The sequence below is a fragment of the Colletotrichum karsti genome (genome assembly GCF_011947395.1).
Source record: "Colletotrichum karsti strain CkLH20 chromosome Unknown Scaffold12, whole genome shotgun sequence".
NCBI lineage: Eukaryota > Fungi > Ascomycota > Sordariomycetes > Glomerellales > Glomerellaceae > Colletotrichum > Colletotrichum karsti.
In genome coordinates this window covers 685852-703189 of record NW_024065912.1, presented here as the reverse complement: position 1 = coordinate 703189, position 17338 = coordinate 685852, and the positions used below count along the sequence as shown (strand labels likewise).

Here is a 17338-nt window from a genome sequence, read left to right as displayed (position 1 = left end):
ATCTCTCCAACCGAGCGAGGAAAGCCAAGTTTTTTCTCCGTGTCTGTCAAGAATTGTCGTCCAATGTCGACAAACGCAATTGCTGAGAGTCAATGCATCAACCAAAGTCTACCCTGAACCGAACGCGCGTTCTCCACTACTTCCCGCCGCCGCTCTAGAACGAGGTCCAAGCCAGGTTTTCTTGGGATGATCATTTGCGGTTTAGCTCCAGGTACGGCGCGACGGTGATTCGCTCGTGCCTTGCTGACGCGGGATGTACGTGAAAGGTAAACATTCACGCCGCATGGCGCCATCTGGTCGTGAGCCGTTTTCTTCTGCTGCGGCGGTCTAAATCCCCTTTACCAGTAAGCAGCGTCCACGTCTTCCCGATCATAATAATCATCGAATGAATTCGTTCGATGACGGACTCTCAGAGCCTGATGTGATGACATCAATTGTTCTGCACTAGCTCGGCGTAATACGCTACAAGACACCATCGAAAATCACTCGTGATTGCAGCTCCGGCGGCGGCCCGGTCTATTCTTAGCTCCTGCGCCTGGTTTTGTGGGAAGGGCACCAATACGAAAGGACAGGCGCTGGTGGTCCAGAACTCGAACCCGACTTGCCTAGCGCGGCCTTTCCAAGTGGGGATGATCAGCACACCTCATCTCCGACTCTGGGGGATTCTGGGTGTGCTGCGAGCCCAATTGGAATGCGGATCTGGCGTGCGGACTTCACCGAGTCAGGAGCCGGGAAAACAGGGAACTTGTGCTTCAAGACATGGCACGAGCTTACCGGGGTTCGGTGAGACATAGTCACACAAGGTGAGTCTTCGAGTGAGAAATATCAGCTTACACCGTAATCATTGGTTCGAGGTGAGCAAGTGTGGTTGGTTGTATGGATTATTCACATTTCGTTCAGTCTATCCGTAGTCTATCCACGATTATGATACCAGAAACACATTTGTCCAGTGAGAATCAAATACACGCTGCCCATGCGCTAAAACTTTTCCCTCCCGAATTGTAGCTCAACTCTTAGTAGAAGAGAGCAAGGGCGCCGGCAACGATGGCCAGAGCACCGGTAGAGAAGATCTGGACGGCAGTGGCGCCGGAGGCGACGTTTGAAGACGAGCTGCCGGCGGCACCGGTGGTGGAAGATCCAGAGCCGGAGCCAGAGCCGGAACCAGAGCCAGAGTCGGAGCCGGAGGTGCCAGTGGGAGAGGCGGTGGAGACGGTGCTGTTACCACCGGATCCAGAGCCAGAGCCAGTGCCGTTGCCGGGCTTGACGGTAGCGGTGGAGGAAGCAGAGGCGGAGGAGGTGCCGGTGGGGGTGTCGAAGGTGGTAGGGCAGGTGAGGTTGAAGAGAGGGGTGGTGGACAGGTCCTTGGTGATGGCGAACTTCATGGAGTTGTCGGGGTTGGAGTCGCGGAGGTTGTACCAGAAGGTAGGGGTCTTGCCGAAGAGCTGGCGGCAGCCAATCTCCTGCCAGTACTTCTGGGCGTTCTGGGCGCTGGGAACGGCCTGGTCCCAGGTCTCACCAGTGACGGGCCAACCGGTCTCGGTAACCCAGACGGGCTTGCCGCCGGCGGTCTCGATGGTGGCCTTGTAGGCCTTGTCGAAGAGGGTTCCGGCGTTCTTGATGTCGTTGCCCTTGTCGTTCTCGTAGTAGGGGTACTCGTCAACACCGACCCAGTCGATGGCGTCGAGGACGGGCTTGTTGGTGGAGTTTCCCCAGACGTCCCAGGTGTCGACGTGGCCGATGGAGACCTTGGACAGAGGGGTGTCCTTGAAGGCCTTCTTGAAGTCGTCGATGAAGGCGACGATGACCTTGGGGTCGGCACCGACACCGGACTTGTTCTTGACGCCGGTGACGGAGTTGCGGTACAGGTCCTCGGAACCGATGGAGGCACCGATGATGAGGTCGGTCAGCTTGGTGCCGTACTTCTCGACGGCCTTCTTCAGGGCGCTGATCTCCTTGTCGATGTTGTCAGTGCCGGAGGCCCAGACACCGAGGAGGATCTTGGTCTTGGTCTCGATGGCAGCCTCGAAGGCCTCGATGGGGTCGTCGGTGGAGTAGGCCTGGATGTTGGTGTAGAGGCGGACGGCGTTGAAGTCACCGGGGGCGCCGACGAGGCCCTGGGCAGTCTTGAACTCGGCCTCGAAGTCGGCCTTGAACTTGGCGGAGCGGTCGGCCTTGGTAGCACCGGAGTTGAAGCCAAGGTAGTTCTCGGCGGCGGCGGTGGCCGCGAGGGCGCTGATGGCAGCGACGGAGAAAGAGGCCTTCATTTTGTGTATGTGATTACGGAATTGATGTGTAACTGGGAAAAAGGGACTTCGCTCGTGGTCGGTCGCGAAATCGTATTACTCGCAGGGGGGGGGGTTGGTGAATTAAAAGGCGTCCCGTGAGTGGTCGTAGACTGATTGGTAGTGACTTAAGATGTGAAAAAAGAGTGTGGTGTAGTTGGTTGTGGTTTGTGTCGAGGACCAAAAAGAATGACTGGCAAAAAGAAGAAGTGCCAAAAGGTCGACGACGAAGTGGGACAAGGACCGGTATTAAAACACAGGAAGGAATTCGGGAGTCCGAGTTGTTGAAGAGTGGATTGTGAAGGAGAAGAGGGAAGGGGAAAACAATGACGGCCTCCTTAATTTCAGTCGCCAGGGGGTCGTGCGGAGTCACGTGAAGTGAACAGGGGATACTGGAGTCCTGGACTGACTGTGACCGGGACTTTCAGAGGAATACGGGCCCCTCCAAGTTTGTTTTCCGGGGCTGAATGCCCACCTGGAGTTGCTGACCTCCACTTGTGCTGGAATACCGAACCAAGGCGGTGAATATTGCCTGCATTGGCACTCGTTGGGCAACTTTTTTGGATGGCCGCTGACGCAGGGGAACGGACGCTGACATGCTTGCTGCATTTCTGCATTGACGACTCATTCATCACTCCCGTATAACGTACATATGTCATCCCATCTTGCTTGCTGCTCCTCCCACCATCATCGCACGGCACTTGCTGACCCGTGCTAGTCAACGTGCTCGAGCTGCAAGCCCAAACTCGTCCAATCTTCCTCCTGTTCGTGAAATCTCACAGACTCAGACACTGTTCGTGTTCCTTTGACGGGAGTGGCGGATGAGGCGCTTGGCTAATTCACGGCGTCATTCCAGTCAGACTCACCACGGTCCTGACTTTTGCGGAAATTCTCACGACTGTTGAAACGTCGCGGCATCCAGCTTCAAGTCGACTAGCTCTGTTCCAGCTTCGAGTCGCGATCCCATGACTTGAGTTGTGGCTGTGTTCATTGTTTTCTTCAGCGCGAATATGCATATATCCACTCTGTTAGCTCATTACCTTATTCTGCATCTAATCCTATAGATGCATATAGCTACTTGGAGCATAGTATCAGTAGGCCTCCAAGAGAGACTGCTCAATGAGGCAGGGCAAAGTGGCTCAGCCGATCGCGTTGTTATGTCAATGACATAGCAGTTACATCTCCCACCGGCGACGGCCGGTTCCTTCTTTCTCGGACGCCGCCGCATGCTCCATCCCTCCGTTCCCGAAGCCGTCCGTCTGTTCGGCGGCCGCGGACAGGAGCGCCGAGACGCTGGTCACTCTGTGTACTGTGATGTCCACATACAAGTGACGCAAGTACCGTGAAGCCGCGATTTCATGACGTGAGGTCGTCGTCACGTTTCCAAGCTTCGAGTTCTCGAAATTCGATTTCTCCCATGCAGAATAAGTGAGGTCTATGATTTACTTCAACTTTATATCTCTATGCTTCGTACCTTTCCAAACCTCCATATCCATGAACCTCACCAGCCCAACTCGCTTGTAGAACCCATCACCCGCCTCAACCACCATAAGACCAACTCCAACCGTTGCACCTTCCAGCATAACTGTACCCAATAGCAAATACTCAGTCTCCTTTTCCCCGACCTCATCTATGGTCTTCAAGTCAATACATTCCTCGATCCCCTTGTCCTCGCCATCATTATCGCCGTCTTCTTCCAAAAGCTCATCAGAAAAGATATCCTCGTCCCTCAAGATGCGACACGAGAGCGCGACATGCCTCGACGCTCTGGTGCCCATCACGTCAACCGCCTTCAGCCTGGCATCCTCATCGATAAAGTAACCTTTGTACATCACCGTCTGATTCAAAGAGGCCCAAGACCAGCTCGGAGCTAGACTCATCGATCGCTGCTCCTGAACCTTCTCCGTCAACTTCTCACCAGCCTTCGTCTTCTCCTGCCAATGAATGTCTGGTGGCCTATACCAAGCTAGCAGCTCCACAAACCACCTATTCCACAGCCCGAAATAGTTGCTGTCCTCCCACAACACCTCCAACTCCCTCGTGATACCCCTCAATGCGTTCAACCTATCTTCTGGGTCACTCAACAAACGCCTCGTATACTGCTCGACCACGGTCTTCCACAAGTACTTCTTCTCCTCGTCACTACTCCCAAACAACCCCGCATTGTCTTCGTTGAAACTGGTCCACGGAAACCCCTCCAGCAGCTGCAAGTACTCCAAGCCGCCCTCGTTGACGCCTCGTAAATCCGTCTTCTTGCACTGCCACAGCAACTCATACTCTGAGAAAATAAGCAGTCTCGAGGAGAGCAGAAACTCCTGTAGCACCCACCCGCGGCTGTCAAGAGTGTGCGACGGCTCATATCCGCCAGACCTCAGATACACCGTCCCTCTTCCACCCGCCGTGCGCACCACAGCCCTTTCCTCGGGTAGGTACGAGCCCTTGCCGCCCAAGAACCCATCAGCCGCCCTCGCCGCCGTGCCAGCGGCAATCGTCAAAGCAGCGTTCTTGTAGATCGTGGCCATCCTCCCGATTTCCTTTCCTTTATCCTTGTTGCAGTCCTGAATGATACAGAACGCGTCGACCCAGAGATACCTGAACCCCAGCATCCTCGTCACCTGGACCGCGTCCCTCACCGACTTCTGCAGGTCCTTCTCCCTGATCCCCGCGTCACTGGACATCTTACCCAGCGTGTTGCGACGCAATAGGCCCTTCTGCGGACCGCCCCAGCAGTAGCTAAGCGCCAGATAGTCCCCGCGCTGCTCTGTATCGTTGACGAAGACCTTGAGCGAGGGCTCGGCGGCCGTCCCGACGTCGAGGACGCGAGAGGGAAGGACGCTGTCGCGGGAGAACTGGCAGGCGTCATGCGAATCCTTGCACTCTGTGTACAGACGCTTGGCGGCGTCAAGGGCCTTCTTACTCTTGACATCTCTCTCGAGGGGGCGCCTCCGTATCAGCCTGGACAGTGGATCATCTGAGTAGATCATGTCAGTATGGCGGGCTAGATTCAAGGCAATGGGCAGATGTAACCTTTCTTGACATATGGATGGATCGTGATGATCGGGTCTTGGTCAGAAATGTAGCCGTCCAGAACGTCAATGGTAGACAGCGCCGTAGGGTCGCCTCTTTTTCCCGAAGAAGACCGATTCCGGAAGATGAGACAAGTGTCTCCGTGCCAGAACTCATCCTGGCCATCCTCTTCTTGATTTCTCTCTATAGTGACGCCGATGAAGTAGCATAAAGGGCAACCCCTTTGAACGGAAGCAATGCAATCGTTGTAAGAGGAGTGTCGAAGCCCTTCAGGTGAGTTCAACTCGTTGAGCCCTTCTTGCGAGAATAAAACACTGCAACGCGAACAAGCCGCGTCGGCATCATAATCTTCTCCACGAACTCTCGTCGAGCTGATAACGACATCATCATCGAGTCCCGTCTCGGAAAAGACCCGACGGTGAGCGGGTCGACAAACCAAGGGTGCACTATTGGACATGTTGCTCGGGTGGTGATGATCGAAATCAGTCGAGGAATATGCAGGTGGCTAGCTGTTCTGCCGCACTCGAAAATTAAGTCCCAAAACACATTAAGCGATCTTTCGAGGTCGTGCCTCTCGGGGAAAGCCCCAAGGATGCCTTCTGGTATGCCCTGCACTTATGTAGCATTCGCTCAGCAATCGGCCTGCATGAGAGGCCCATGTGGCTGAGTCTGCCTGCAGGAAGGCAACCGAGCTAGTATGCACGATGGTCGACGCGGGGCGGACGGTCGGGCAGTTGCGGCATCTTTCGCGGGACTTTTGCGCATCAATTGGAAAACGACTGGCATGTTTTCCCGCTTAGATCGCTTTCAGTCGGATGTCAATTTGCTCCAAAGATGACAGAAAGTTTAGGCCGAATAGTAAGTTTATAGAAAGAAAACAATTCAATTGTTCTTGGGTATTATCAAACGAGTCTAAGATCAACTCATCAAATCATCATACGCGTCCAAGAGAAAGGCATCGCAACCTCCCAAGGGCGCGGTCGTCGCAAAAATACCGCCTGACCACCCCCCCTGATGACTATATCGCCCATTTTTCGCACAGAGTAGTGATGTAACCGTTCCCAACGCCGTTCATATCGTGACCACATGCCTAAGACTCATCCATTTCTTCCACGTCGTAATTCTCATCGAACCCGATAGCCGCGAGGTTCTTCTTGACAGTTTGCTGAGAACTCATTTCCTAAGACGAAGCGTAAGCGAGCTGGTTCGTTAGGGCGTCCTCGCATGGTAACTTACCACCTCGACGGTGTTGTTGATGACATATCTAGTGACCAGCACCTTCTGTCCCTGGCCGAGACGGATAGCGCGAGCAATTGCCTGATTCTCGACGCTGGGGTTCCACTGGAGCTCGACGATGAAGACGCGGTTCGCGCAAGTGAGATTCAGGCTGCAGAGTCAATCATTAGGAACGTCCGGAACAACATATTGCAAGAGGGAAGAGATACTAACCCAAAGGCTCCTGTACCAGTAGTCATGATGAGAACCCTTTTCCTATCGCTGTTTGAAAACTCTCTGAGCATCTCCTGGCGTTGGTTGAGGGAGCAGTCGCCGTCGATCCTCAAAAATTCAATGTTCGCTGCCTGCAGGTGTTGCGCCACCAGCTGCAGAGTCCTGGTCCAGCAGGAAAAGATGATACTGGGACGTGTTAGCACGATGTACACCTAGAAGATCAGACCTCGCCGACTCGTACCTCTTGGTTTCGTTAAGATTCTCCATGACATCCCTGATCAACGCCTGCATCTTGGTGGAGTGCCCAGTGGGGTTGAAGTAATTCTCATCATCCTTCATAGATGATGGTTCGGCCGATGCATCAGCCATCTCAACGTCATCCACCCTCAGAACAGGTACTCCAGATGGACCAGTGCGCTGGGCCTTCGCGGACTTGATCCAATTCTCGCAAACAGGACAGTGTCGCCCGTTCGAGGTGGCCGCACCCGCAGAGTAGTTCGACTCCTCGAGGCACTCGGAGCAAAAGACGTGATTGCACTGCTCAAACTCATTGCCCATCTGGCTCGACCCGATAATGGGCATGGGCTGGTGGCAGCCGTCGCAGGTGATCTCGGCGTTCTGGCCCAAGGCGCTCGCCACGGCTTCGCGCTCGTCGAGCCGATACGCGCGGCGGTGCCAGGAGAAGGGCTTCTGATACGTCCCGTGGTTGCAGAGGATGCGCATTTGCAAGTTCGCTTGGAACAGGCCGAACTTGGAGCTCTTCTCCACCTCGCCGACCTTCTGCTTGATCGTACGCATGAGGATGTTCTTCGTCTTGTCGTACTGCTCCCGTTCCTCCGGGCTGAAGTCGAGTTTCCTCTCGACCTCTTGGAGACCGGGGAGGCGGAGGAGCTCCTTGGTCCGACGCAGGCAGAGAGATTCCAGAAGCATGGTCAGACGCTCCTTGACCTTTTGCGGGTTCTCGACATTCTGTTCGAATGGCACCTCGATGTACTTGCGAAACTTGGCTAACTCATCGAAAGGGCGCGCGCGAATGAAGGCAAAGAGGGCGCCGATGTCGGCGAGCTTGTTCTGGATGGGGGTGCCGGTGAGACACCAGCGCGAGTTGGCGTGTAGCTCTTTGCAGGCGTGGAAGAACGTCGTGGCTGGGCGCCGGATGATGTGGGCTTCGTCCAGTACTACTCGATACCATCCGATCTTGTGAAGGAGTGACGACTTGTTCTCAAACTCCGCCGACAAGGTGTTGTAGGTTGTGACGACAATCTGAGAGTTCATGATCTTCTCGATATCCCTCTCTCGGTTCGGTCCGTGGTATTTGATAGTCTTCAACTTACCGACCACGTGTCTGCTGAACGTTAGCCCGTGAGGTCATGGCATGCCCATGGCGCAACTTACTTTTCGACTTCGTCCATCCAGTTGTAAATGAGGACTTCTGAGTTTTAATATCTTGCCGTGACAACAGGCGATGGCGACTTCACTTACGGGCAGATGACACAACCACCAAGGTCGCGCCGGAGTAATTCACATCCTTCAGCTTCTCCTCGTTGCTGTTCTCATGCTCCGCCCACTCCAGGCCACTTTTCATGGTCTTCATTATGAGCGAGAGGATGGAGAGAGATTTTCCCATTCCCATCTCATCAGCAAGAATACCACCGCCTCTCTCATCGGGTTTAGTCCTTTGCTTCACGTTGGTGATTCTATGACGGTAACTGATCCTAGTCAGCAGCCAAGCAAACATTGAGCAGTAAGGGGCGCACAAACCGGACTTCGTCGTCCACCTCGATGGGCTCCCAAAGTTGATACCGTTCATCGATTTCACCGGATTCTCTCTGCAACATGAAACCCAGAGCTTCCTGTTGATGCCTAGCGGGAACCGTTCAGCATACCATCCAGAAATTGAAGAGCACGTATGCCACTTGCAGACACTCACATCAGAAGTTCGTTCCTCAGTCCCTCTGCGCGTTCGGCCTTGTCATGATGCCGAGTTCTGTTGAGGGACTCGTAGATCTCCTTCATCATGTCACTCAGATTATTCTCGCGCGACCGCCGCTTCGCCTGAGCACCGCCATTGACCTCCCTCACAGGCTCCAACGTCAAGTCCTCGAGGTCGTCGAGCTGCAGCATGTGAGGGTTTTCGTAATCCACCTCTCTGCGTTTGTGGCTCGGCTTCTGCAGCCACAGCTTCCCCTCGGACAACTTGTCGCCGATGTTCTGCGCCAGCCTTCGCGGACCGTAGACGTTGATGTCAACCTTGACCATAGCTTCGACGGGCTTCTTGGCCCGACCGATGGTTTCTCGGAGTGTGGCGGTGGGGGCGATGGGCTCGAACTCGACGGAGGATTGGGTCAACAGCGGCGACAGAGACTTGCCGGGCCCAGAACGCAGGTACCCGAAATCGGTACCATCTTTGAAGGCGAGAAGTACGTGATCTTGCTGCTCGGAGAGGGTGAATCGCTGGTGTGTCTTTCCCGATTTCACCGCTTCGGTGAGCTTGGTGTCAATGATGGTCATGTCGCCTATCAACTTGACGTCGACGTTGTACAGCTGTTCATGTGAGTTTGTGTATCTACGTATTGGGAGTCCACACGAAGAGAGACGCAAGTATAAGGTGAAAGAGTTGAATGAAATGGTCAGCATACCATCCCGTAGCATATCTTCTCAACCTCCTCATCCGCCGACGAGCATGAATCCGAGCCGGTGACTATGGACTCGGGGGCGAGCGAAGGAGAGTGCGTCGCGGGCAAAGAGTCTCGCGACGATCCCGAGCCGGATGGTGACGGTTGAGAGGTATATGACCCGCCAGTAGAGGCCATTGTCGCATCCCCCCATTGCTGAATGGCATCAAAGTGTTCAAGACCGCCTCCGTCTACGAGATCCAGATTCGCCGAGAGGTCGTAATGGTCGTAACTCAAGTTATCGGGGTTGAACTGGATGATATTGCCACAGACGTCCCCCCAGGAAGAATAGTCTTCGATTACGGGGTCCTCCTGTAGGTTTTCAAACCCCTGGAACGAGGTCCGGCGGGGGCAGTTTCCAGAGTAGTCGTCGGCGCTCTGGTACGAGGACCCCGAAACGGAGCCGTGAGGGGAGATGAACGACGGGTCAGGGTATTGAACATCGTCTTCGACATCATTCAGGAGCCGCTTGAGAGACATGGTTGTCGTCGTTGTCGATGTTGTTGACGGGAATGCCTGACCCGTGTGTTGTCGACCATCGAGGGTGTTGGTGAAAGTAGTCATGATTTCCTTACTTCAAGCAGCCAGCGCCTGAGAGACCATAAGGCAAAGCAAAGGGTCAATCAGGCGCGGGCGGCATAAATGAGGCCGGGCGAACCATTTTGAGCACATGATGGTTGGTGACGTGAGGCATCGAAGGCGGCCGTTTGCTGTGCATTTTCGCTCAACGTTGGTGAGGCGCAGTCCGCGAACGAAGTCGAAATGCAAGTTGAGTGTCTAGCGCATCGTTCACTCCGAGCACGCTGTGCTTGTTTCCCCAAGGCCCCCCATATGGGCCCCAGGAACGTAATGCAGAGCGGCTCCAAGGGGAGAGGACACATGGGAGGACGGCGGGCATTAGCGGCTCGGGGTTGTGCGAACCACGAACCAACGGCACGTATGGCGGTCCGCCGGGCTCCGTACCTTACGCCAGAGCTGCAGCTGGACCGCAGTAGGGGACTCGTCGTACTGAGAGCAGTCGTCGTAGTGGTAAGGGAGGGGATGTTTTTCCACTTCGCTTCCCAGCTGCTGCGTGTTTGCACTGCCTCCCCGAGGGGCCGCAGCGGGACCGAAAGCCCTCCTCCTATCCTTGCAAGTGTGCACTGCTCACCGTCGGGACCTCCTAGGGGCTCCGCCACGGAGCGTTTGCTGTGCTGCGGTGTCTGTTCGGTGTCCTCCGACCGGGGAATCAAGAGCCTCATGACGGAAAGTTCCCACTTGCCGATGCTTGTTTCTCGTGGAATATTCGGAGAGGGCTCCGATCACGTTTGGAATGACGTCGCTTGAGATTATCGTGAGTTCCTGTCATTGTTTGTTGAGAATTGATGAAATGTTCGCTCAATTGGCACACTCGTGATTTGTGGACACTGAGAGTGAGTAGAAGTGATCCCTGTTCTTGTCACTCTGAGAACACAACAACACAACACTCGAATCAAAAACAGCCTAGTAGTAGTAGAAAAGTACACTGCAGAAATAGCCCGATGATCCGCCTCACATATCTCCAATCCCCTCAGAGATCCTCACAGATGCCCCTCACAAGGCCTCGTAAGGCGTCCGGCGGGGGAGGGGTCACGAAGACCCCGATCAGGCTGCGCGTCGAGGCGGTCGTGGTCACACATGGCATTCACGGGTTGAACAGGGGGGGTTCACAGATGCGTTCTCCAGTCTCCATGTCGTCCTCGTCTCCAGCCCCGTCGTCGCTCTGATTGAGTGAGGTGGCTTGTGGAAACCACACATCATCGATGAGGCCGACGTGGAGACTGAGAATGAGCGTGAGAGTGAGGCAGTGGCAGTGCCGCAGTGCCGGTTGCCTAGCGCCTCAATGCCCCCCCTGCCAATTGCTGTGTGGCTCCTCTCTGCCTCCTTTACCCCTGCCTTCCAGGCCCGCCAGCGACATCATCAACACCAACGGGCCACTTCGTACCTCGTGTCTCTCTGTGAGCGTTGAGAAACAGGGGTCGCTCAGACGGGGTAACATTTCTGGTCCGTGGGATACCGCCTGACTGGCTGCCTCTTCGCGATGCATCAGCCTCAATGATGTCGATAGCCTTCGGATGGTCCCGTTGCGGGTTTCCAGACTGTCTCTCTTTCGTTTTCGTTTCGTTCTTTCTTTCATTCACTTCTTCTTTGCCTCTGCCATGTGTCCTGGTCGACTCTTTGTCGCGCTGACTGGCTGAACTCGACTACCCACAACTCCTAGTCCACTGGGTGTAATTCCACGGGCCCCGAGTCAGGACCCCGAATCCGGGAATCCCACCGGCAAAAAGACATGTCCGAACTCAACAACGGCCCCGGGCGCCGTCCCGGCCTCCACCTCGGACCGGAGGTGGTCGACGCTTTCAGCAAAGCAGCCCGGGAGTTCAAGGCAATCCTCAGCGTCAAAGACAGGGAGGAATTCGAGAGCAGCAGGCGAGAACTCATCCGCGGCGAGCTCAACATCATGCAGACTCAGCAGCAGGAGACGAAGTCGCTAGTGAATCTGAAACGGTTGCAGATGTTCCTCGACGGCATGACAGCCCTGCAGGAGATACTGGGGGAATGGGGGCTCCGAGAAGTAAACAGCATCATGGCCTGCATTTGGGGTCCGATGAGGTTCCTTTTCAAAGTACGTGAGAAAGCAAAACCCCGGATTTATGCTTACTATCTCTATCATTTATCGTTGGAGCACTAACACCGCCGCTGTCAGACAACACGACTCGACGACAAAGCCTTCGACAACATACTGGACGTCTACCAACGCCTAGGCATCCAGATTCCCCCTCTGACCGAGTACAAAGATCTCTTCAAAGCCTTCCCGGATAGCATAACGTGTCTGGTGCACATCTACAAAGACATTCTCGAGTTCCACGCTATCGCCTACAAACTGTTTTCCCGTCGTCAATCATGTAAGACAGATAAACCCACCTTCTCAACGGAATCCAAAACTGACAATTCCGGCGTGCAAAGTCTGGCAGAAGCTCCACAGAGCAACGTGGAAAGACCTTAACTCAACCTTTGACCACCTCGCCGCCACCCTCAAGCTCCATTTCGACAGCATCCAAGACCACGGCCGTCCCTTCCGCGACCGCCACGCCTTCCGCACCGACTCGGGCTTCGACTCGGGCTCTGCCGAACTCACCTATGAAGACAAGCGCAAGTTCGACGAGTACAGAATCAACTATAGGCAGAAGTGGAAGGACTTCAGGCAGTCCGAGGCAAATCGCAAGGCCGCACAGAAGTCAAAGATTATAAAATGGATCGCAGCATCTTCTGAGACGGAGCTACACTCCAAGTTCCGAGGTATCAGAGAAATATGCCCCGAGAACGGGACCTGGCTGTGGAGGAAGCACGACGAGGTGTCCAACTGGATGCGCGAAGATCCGCCGGCGGAATCGAACCTCTGGATCCACGGACGCCGCGGCCTGGGCAAGACAGTCTTGTCATCGCTTGTCGTCGATGAGCTGGGCAAACTGGCTACCAAGGGCACAGACGTACCGCGGCAGACACAGATATGCTATTTCTACTGCCAAAAAGACGACAACGAGCTAGAAACATACCTGGGGATCCTGAGAGGTATCCTACACCAGCTCGTCTCGGCTGCAGAGCTACCCGACCCAGAGAACGAATCTCTAGGGAACGAGTCCGGCAACCACAACCTTGCCATCCTCCCCCTGTGCGAAGACAAGATCACATCGACTGGCGGCTCGACTCTCAACAACCAGGATGTCGCGGAAGGGCTGATAGAAGTCTTCTTCGAGGCCAGCACACGGCAGTACGTTGTCATCGACGGACTGGACGAGTGCAAAGCGTCCACCGAGATTCAGCAGACCGTGACCTTCTTTACGAAGCAAGTCACGAAGTGCGAGGACCTTTGCCAGGGCCAGCTGCGCGTTCTCTTCATGAGCCAAACGTCGAAGGAGATTGGCAAGTTGATGTCGAAGCATAATATCCAGACCAACGCTGGTGAAATTGAGCTTGATCCGAACGACAATATGGAGGACATCAGGCGGTACGTGAGGACGCTGCTGATTCGTGACGGCACGAAATTCAGTCTTTCCGAGTGGGATAAGCAGTACATCGAAGACAATATCTCGGGGCGGAGTGAAGGTTGGTTCGGTTTTCGGAATTTCATGGCAGAAACTGATACCGCTCAGGTCTTTTTCTCTACGCACATCTCGCGATGGACTATCTTCTCAAGCAAATTAGCAAGGATGACCTGCTAGCAAAGGCGAAGCTGGGCAAGCTTCCGAATGGCCTCAAGGAGATGTATGCCAGACCCCAGCCTCTCTCACTGCACCAAACCACCATACTAATACTTGAATTAGGTACTGCAAACTTCTGGAGGCAGTCAAACAACGACTCCTGGATTTGGAGGAAGACGGCTCATATTGGAACAGCGCAAAACAGCTCCTCAGCTGGCTCATTTGTGCCCACCGAACCCTCAAATGGCACGAAATACAAGCCATTCTCTCCTTTGACCTAAAAACAGAGATCATAGACTTCAACCTGAAGATGATTCGCGTAGAGGTAAACGAATTTTTGGGCTCGCTGGTTCAAGTCCTGCCCGGAGACAACATCAGACTCATCCATAACTCAGCGAAAGAGTAAGTCCTACTTCCGCGCCGTGATGTCTACCAAAGGCTGACAGCTCGCAGGTATCTCGCCGAGACAGAGGACATCGACGCCAAGTCCGTCCAGTGCGACCTCGCGATCCGTTGCCTCCGCTACCTCTCCCTCCGCTGCTTTGTCGCCAGCGACTACAACGAGGCCGAGCGACAAGACCACATCATCCAAGGCTACTTCTCCTTCCAGGACTACGCCATGGCGCAGTGGTACAAACACATCAACACCGTCATCGAAGAAAGCCGCCCTGTCCTCACGGGTGGACAGCAGGCGACGGAGAACTCTCCAGCCCTCACCGCCGCCCTCACCTTCGCAATCCAAAAGTTCGTGACCGCCCACGACGACCTCAAACCCGCCCCGGCCTCCACCGCCGACCTCCCGCAGTCCAAAATCGACTCTTTCAATGACCTCCCCGACTTATACCACCCCCTCCTCCGCCTCTGGAACCACATCTGCCAGCACCAAAAAGACACCTCGGACAAGCGCAACAAGGTCGGCATCGCCCGCCTCGAGAACGCCCTGAAAGCCCACCGCGACGCGATTGAGAAGGACTTCAAGCCCTCCCGGCCGACGCTGAACGCCGACACCATCGAGCACTACTACGGCCCGAACCTCTTCAAGTGCTCGCGCACGCTGTGCAAGTTCTTCCACCACGGCTTCGACAACAAGAAGGACCGCGACAGCCACCAGAACCGCCACGACCGGCCCTACCCGTGCCCGCTCGAGGAGCGCTGCGGCTTCGCGCCCGTCGGCTTCTCCTCCAACAAGGACCGCCAGCGGCACGTGCGGAACTACCACCCGCAGCTGAGCGACGCCCCCTCGGCGTTCCTGCACATGCGGAGGCGCGTCGAGGCGGCCAAGTTCCAGTGCACCATCTGCCACAAGAGCTTCACGCGCAACGTGAATCTCAAGGGCCACGAGAGGAGCCACTTCGGGGAGCGGCCTTATGCGTGTTCGCGTTGCGGGAAGGCGTTTGCGAGGGTGAACGATTGTCGGCGGCACGAGAGGATTCATACCAGGAACGGGCAATAGGTTCGTGTTTTATTGACTGATTTGGGCAGGTGTTTTTGGAGTTTACATTCCACGGCGGAACGTTTGGAAAGGTATTCTGGCAGACCTCTTTGGAGGTCATTCTGTAATTGCTCATTGTTCCGTGTCTTGTTCGAGCATTTCGGTTATAGTTTATATCTTTTGGGCTGGAGAGAGGCAAACCACATCATCCTAGGACATCGTTTAATCAATTCAAAGTTACATTCACTACATAATGTTGGCTTCTTCAGCGGGACTGTGCTAGATATTTGTGCGAAGGTGAGTTGAGTTGTTTATTTTTGAGCTGGATATACTTGAATGCGTTCTGTTTCCCGATGGACGCTCATCTTGTGACATGGTATCGATACTTTCTGAAATGAAGCCTCGCGGAATCGGATAACGATGGTGAAGCAGCCAGAACATCCAGAGCCCTACTTCTAGCAATAGCTCCTGTTCTCTTCCGACTGCTCACAAGCCGGCTACTGAGCCAACGCTTCACTCTCATCTAGCATCTCCAGCACCAGACCAGAAGTTTGATAATCAAACACAACCGTAAGAGTGAGTTGGACGCCATCATCTCATCTCGTACAATTTCCGCCTCGTTCCTCAGATCTGCATGGTGTGTAAATTCGACACCTTCCAAATTGGCGCACCAATGTCGTTGGGCTTCCACGAGGACGATCACGAAACGTTGTCGGGCTAGAAAAAAGTTCGCACGACAGTGATCAGCGGGTGGCCAGACCAATCGACGAGTTCGTCGCACATCAACTGCCGATAACCTCCGAAAAGATCAACTCGAACCAAGATTCAAGATCGAGACGAAAGGACCCTGGCACTCGCTTCGGCCGCGCCACAGTCTTGTCCATGCCACAAACTGTCATGACTGCATACGAGGTGCCCACGGTCTGTAGCCGAACTAACGCCGTGGTGCCGAACCCGTTCCAAGGCGAGATCGGCGCCGATCGACGCCCCGAGGCACGGCCGGTGAGAGAGCTCACGGGCTCGTCAATGCTTCGTTATTAGCGTTGCGCTCGTTCACTTATTTGAACGAGTTTGATATATTCCGATCAAGCGGAGAGGTTGGAGAAACTGCATCAGAGGACAATTTCATTGTCCCAGGGCAACTCACAGCAACTTTTCGAGATTCGGGTAAACGTTGTCTAAAAGGCTTGCCTGGTCATCTACCAACCAGCGGCACAGCAACGGAGATATACAGCGGCATGTAATAGCCCGCGGGATATTCTCCGTCCCTGGAGCGTTCTTCCCAAGACTCGGACGTCGGACAAAGGCCGCCCACCATGACTCGATGTGGCGTGGTTGAGCGGACGTTGCGAGGCAGTCAATTCCTTCCAGGAACGGTGATTAGCAGCAACAATAGACCACCCATGACGATGCTAGCCACTGGCGAACTTGCCCTGTGGCGCCTATCCAACGATGCGCCAGGCTTGATCCAGCGATTTACATCAACAAGCGGTCGTACTTCTCTGCTTGACAGAAGCGCCGCTCCGTTTAGTGCCCTTGCTGGCGGCGGCAAAGAACAATTTCCCGTGGTATGGAACGATGACCGGAGGCTGCATACTCTGTGTGTGGGTGAGTGGGCCAGAATATCAAAGGCACAACGAAGCCACGACTGGTTCTGTTCGAGAAGTGTGCGCTGGCTGGGCGAGAGAACCAATGATGTCGGCTGTGGCGAATAAGAACTGTCCCACGGCATTGATGATTTAGCCGACCAATGTGGCGAGGGCATCTCAACGAGATGCAGATTGAAGAATTTGCAGACGATCCATGTCGGGTTGAGGTTAAAGGTGACGAAGGTAGCACTGAGTCGAATTGAATTGCCTCACTGTGCGCAGTGACGCAGCATGGGGGTACTGGAGATGGTCAACTTTGCCTGTATGACGCCGTCGACGAGACCAAGCTGTTGGTACGTGTGGGAGCATTGGGTGAGCGAGGTGTGGTGTGCCGCAGGTTGTGACGATGGGCTAAGCTGATTCCTCCCCATCGGATAAGCACCGACGTCTAGTCGATGCTGCCGCCTGATGGCACATGAGCATGGCGTCTCCAGATCCCACCTCCCGCTATGCCCCCAGTGCCGTTTTGCTCCCGAACAACAACCAAAGTGCCAAAGAGTCGTTGAAGTTGTGGTCCTGACGATTACGCCGAGCATACCGGGTCCCGCATCAACGGATACGGAGGCCAGAGCGCTCGGCGGTTGGGATCTATTTGGAGCCAGGC

General features: G+C 54.8%; 4 protein-coding genes across 4 annotated transcripts; 1 reads left to right on the top strand and 3 right to left on the bottom strand.

Moving 5' to 3' along the window:
• Positions 1–1013: 1013 nt before the first annotated feature.
• Positions 1014–2264, bottom strand: CkaCkLH20_04594 (gpi-anchored cell wall beta-endoglucanase; the record flags this gene model as incomplete). The annotated part of the gene is made up of 1 exon (XM_038887313.1): positions 1014–2264. The coding sequence occupies one exon, from the start codon at positions 2262–2264 to the stop codon at positions 1014–1016; it is 1251 nt and encodes a 416-aa protein (XP_038747479.1).
• A 1193-nt stretch (positions 2265–3457) lies between these two features.
• CkaCkLH20_04593 (heterokaryon incompatibility protein) lies at positions 3458–5266 on the bottom strand (the record flags this gene model as incomplete). The annotated part of the gene is made up of 2 exons (XM_038887312.1): positions 3458–3591; positions 3757–5266. 2 exons carry the CDS (start codon positions 5264–5266, stop codon positions 3458–3460), a joined length of 1644 nt encoding a protein of 547 aa, XP_038747478.1.
• Positions 5267–6399: 1133 nt separating this feature from the next.
• On the bottom strand, positions 6400–9913 carry CkaCkLH20_04592 (DNA repair and recombination protein rad5c; the record flags this gene model as incomplete). Its single annotated transcript, XM_038887311.1, has 9 exons — positions 6400–6489; positions 6546–6696; positions 6759–6944; positions 7000–8103; positions 8154–8190; positions 8241–8467; positions 8520–8621; positions 8689–9302; positions 9398–9913. 9 exons carry the CDS (start codon positions 9911–9913, stop codon positions 6400–6402), a joined length of 3027 nt encoding a protein of 1008 aa, XP_038747477.1.
• Positions 9914–11741: 1828 nt separating this feature from the next.
• Positions 11742–15106, top strand: CkaCkLH20_04591 (uncharacterized protein; the record flags this gene model as incomplete). Its single annotated transcript, XM_038887310.1, has 6 exons — positions 11742–12077; positions 12159–12357; positions 12419–13558; positions 13606–13717; positions 13777–14055; positions 14107–15106. The coding sequence occupies 6 exons, from the start codon at positions 11742–11744 to the stop codon at positions 15104–15106; spliced, it is 3066 nt and encodes a 1021-aa protein (XP_038747476.1).
• Positions 15107–17338: the final 2232 nt, after the last annotated feature.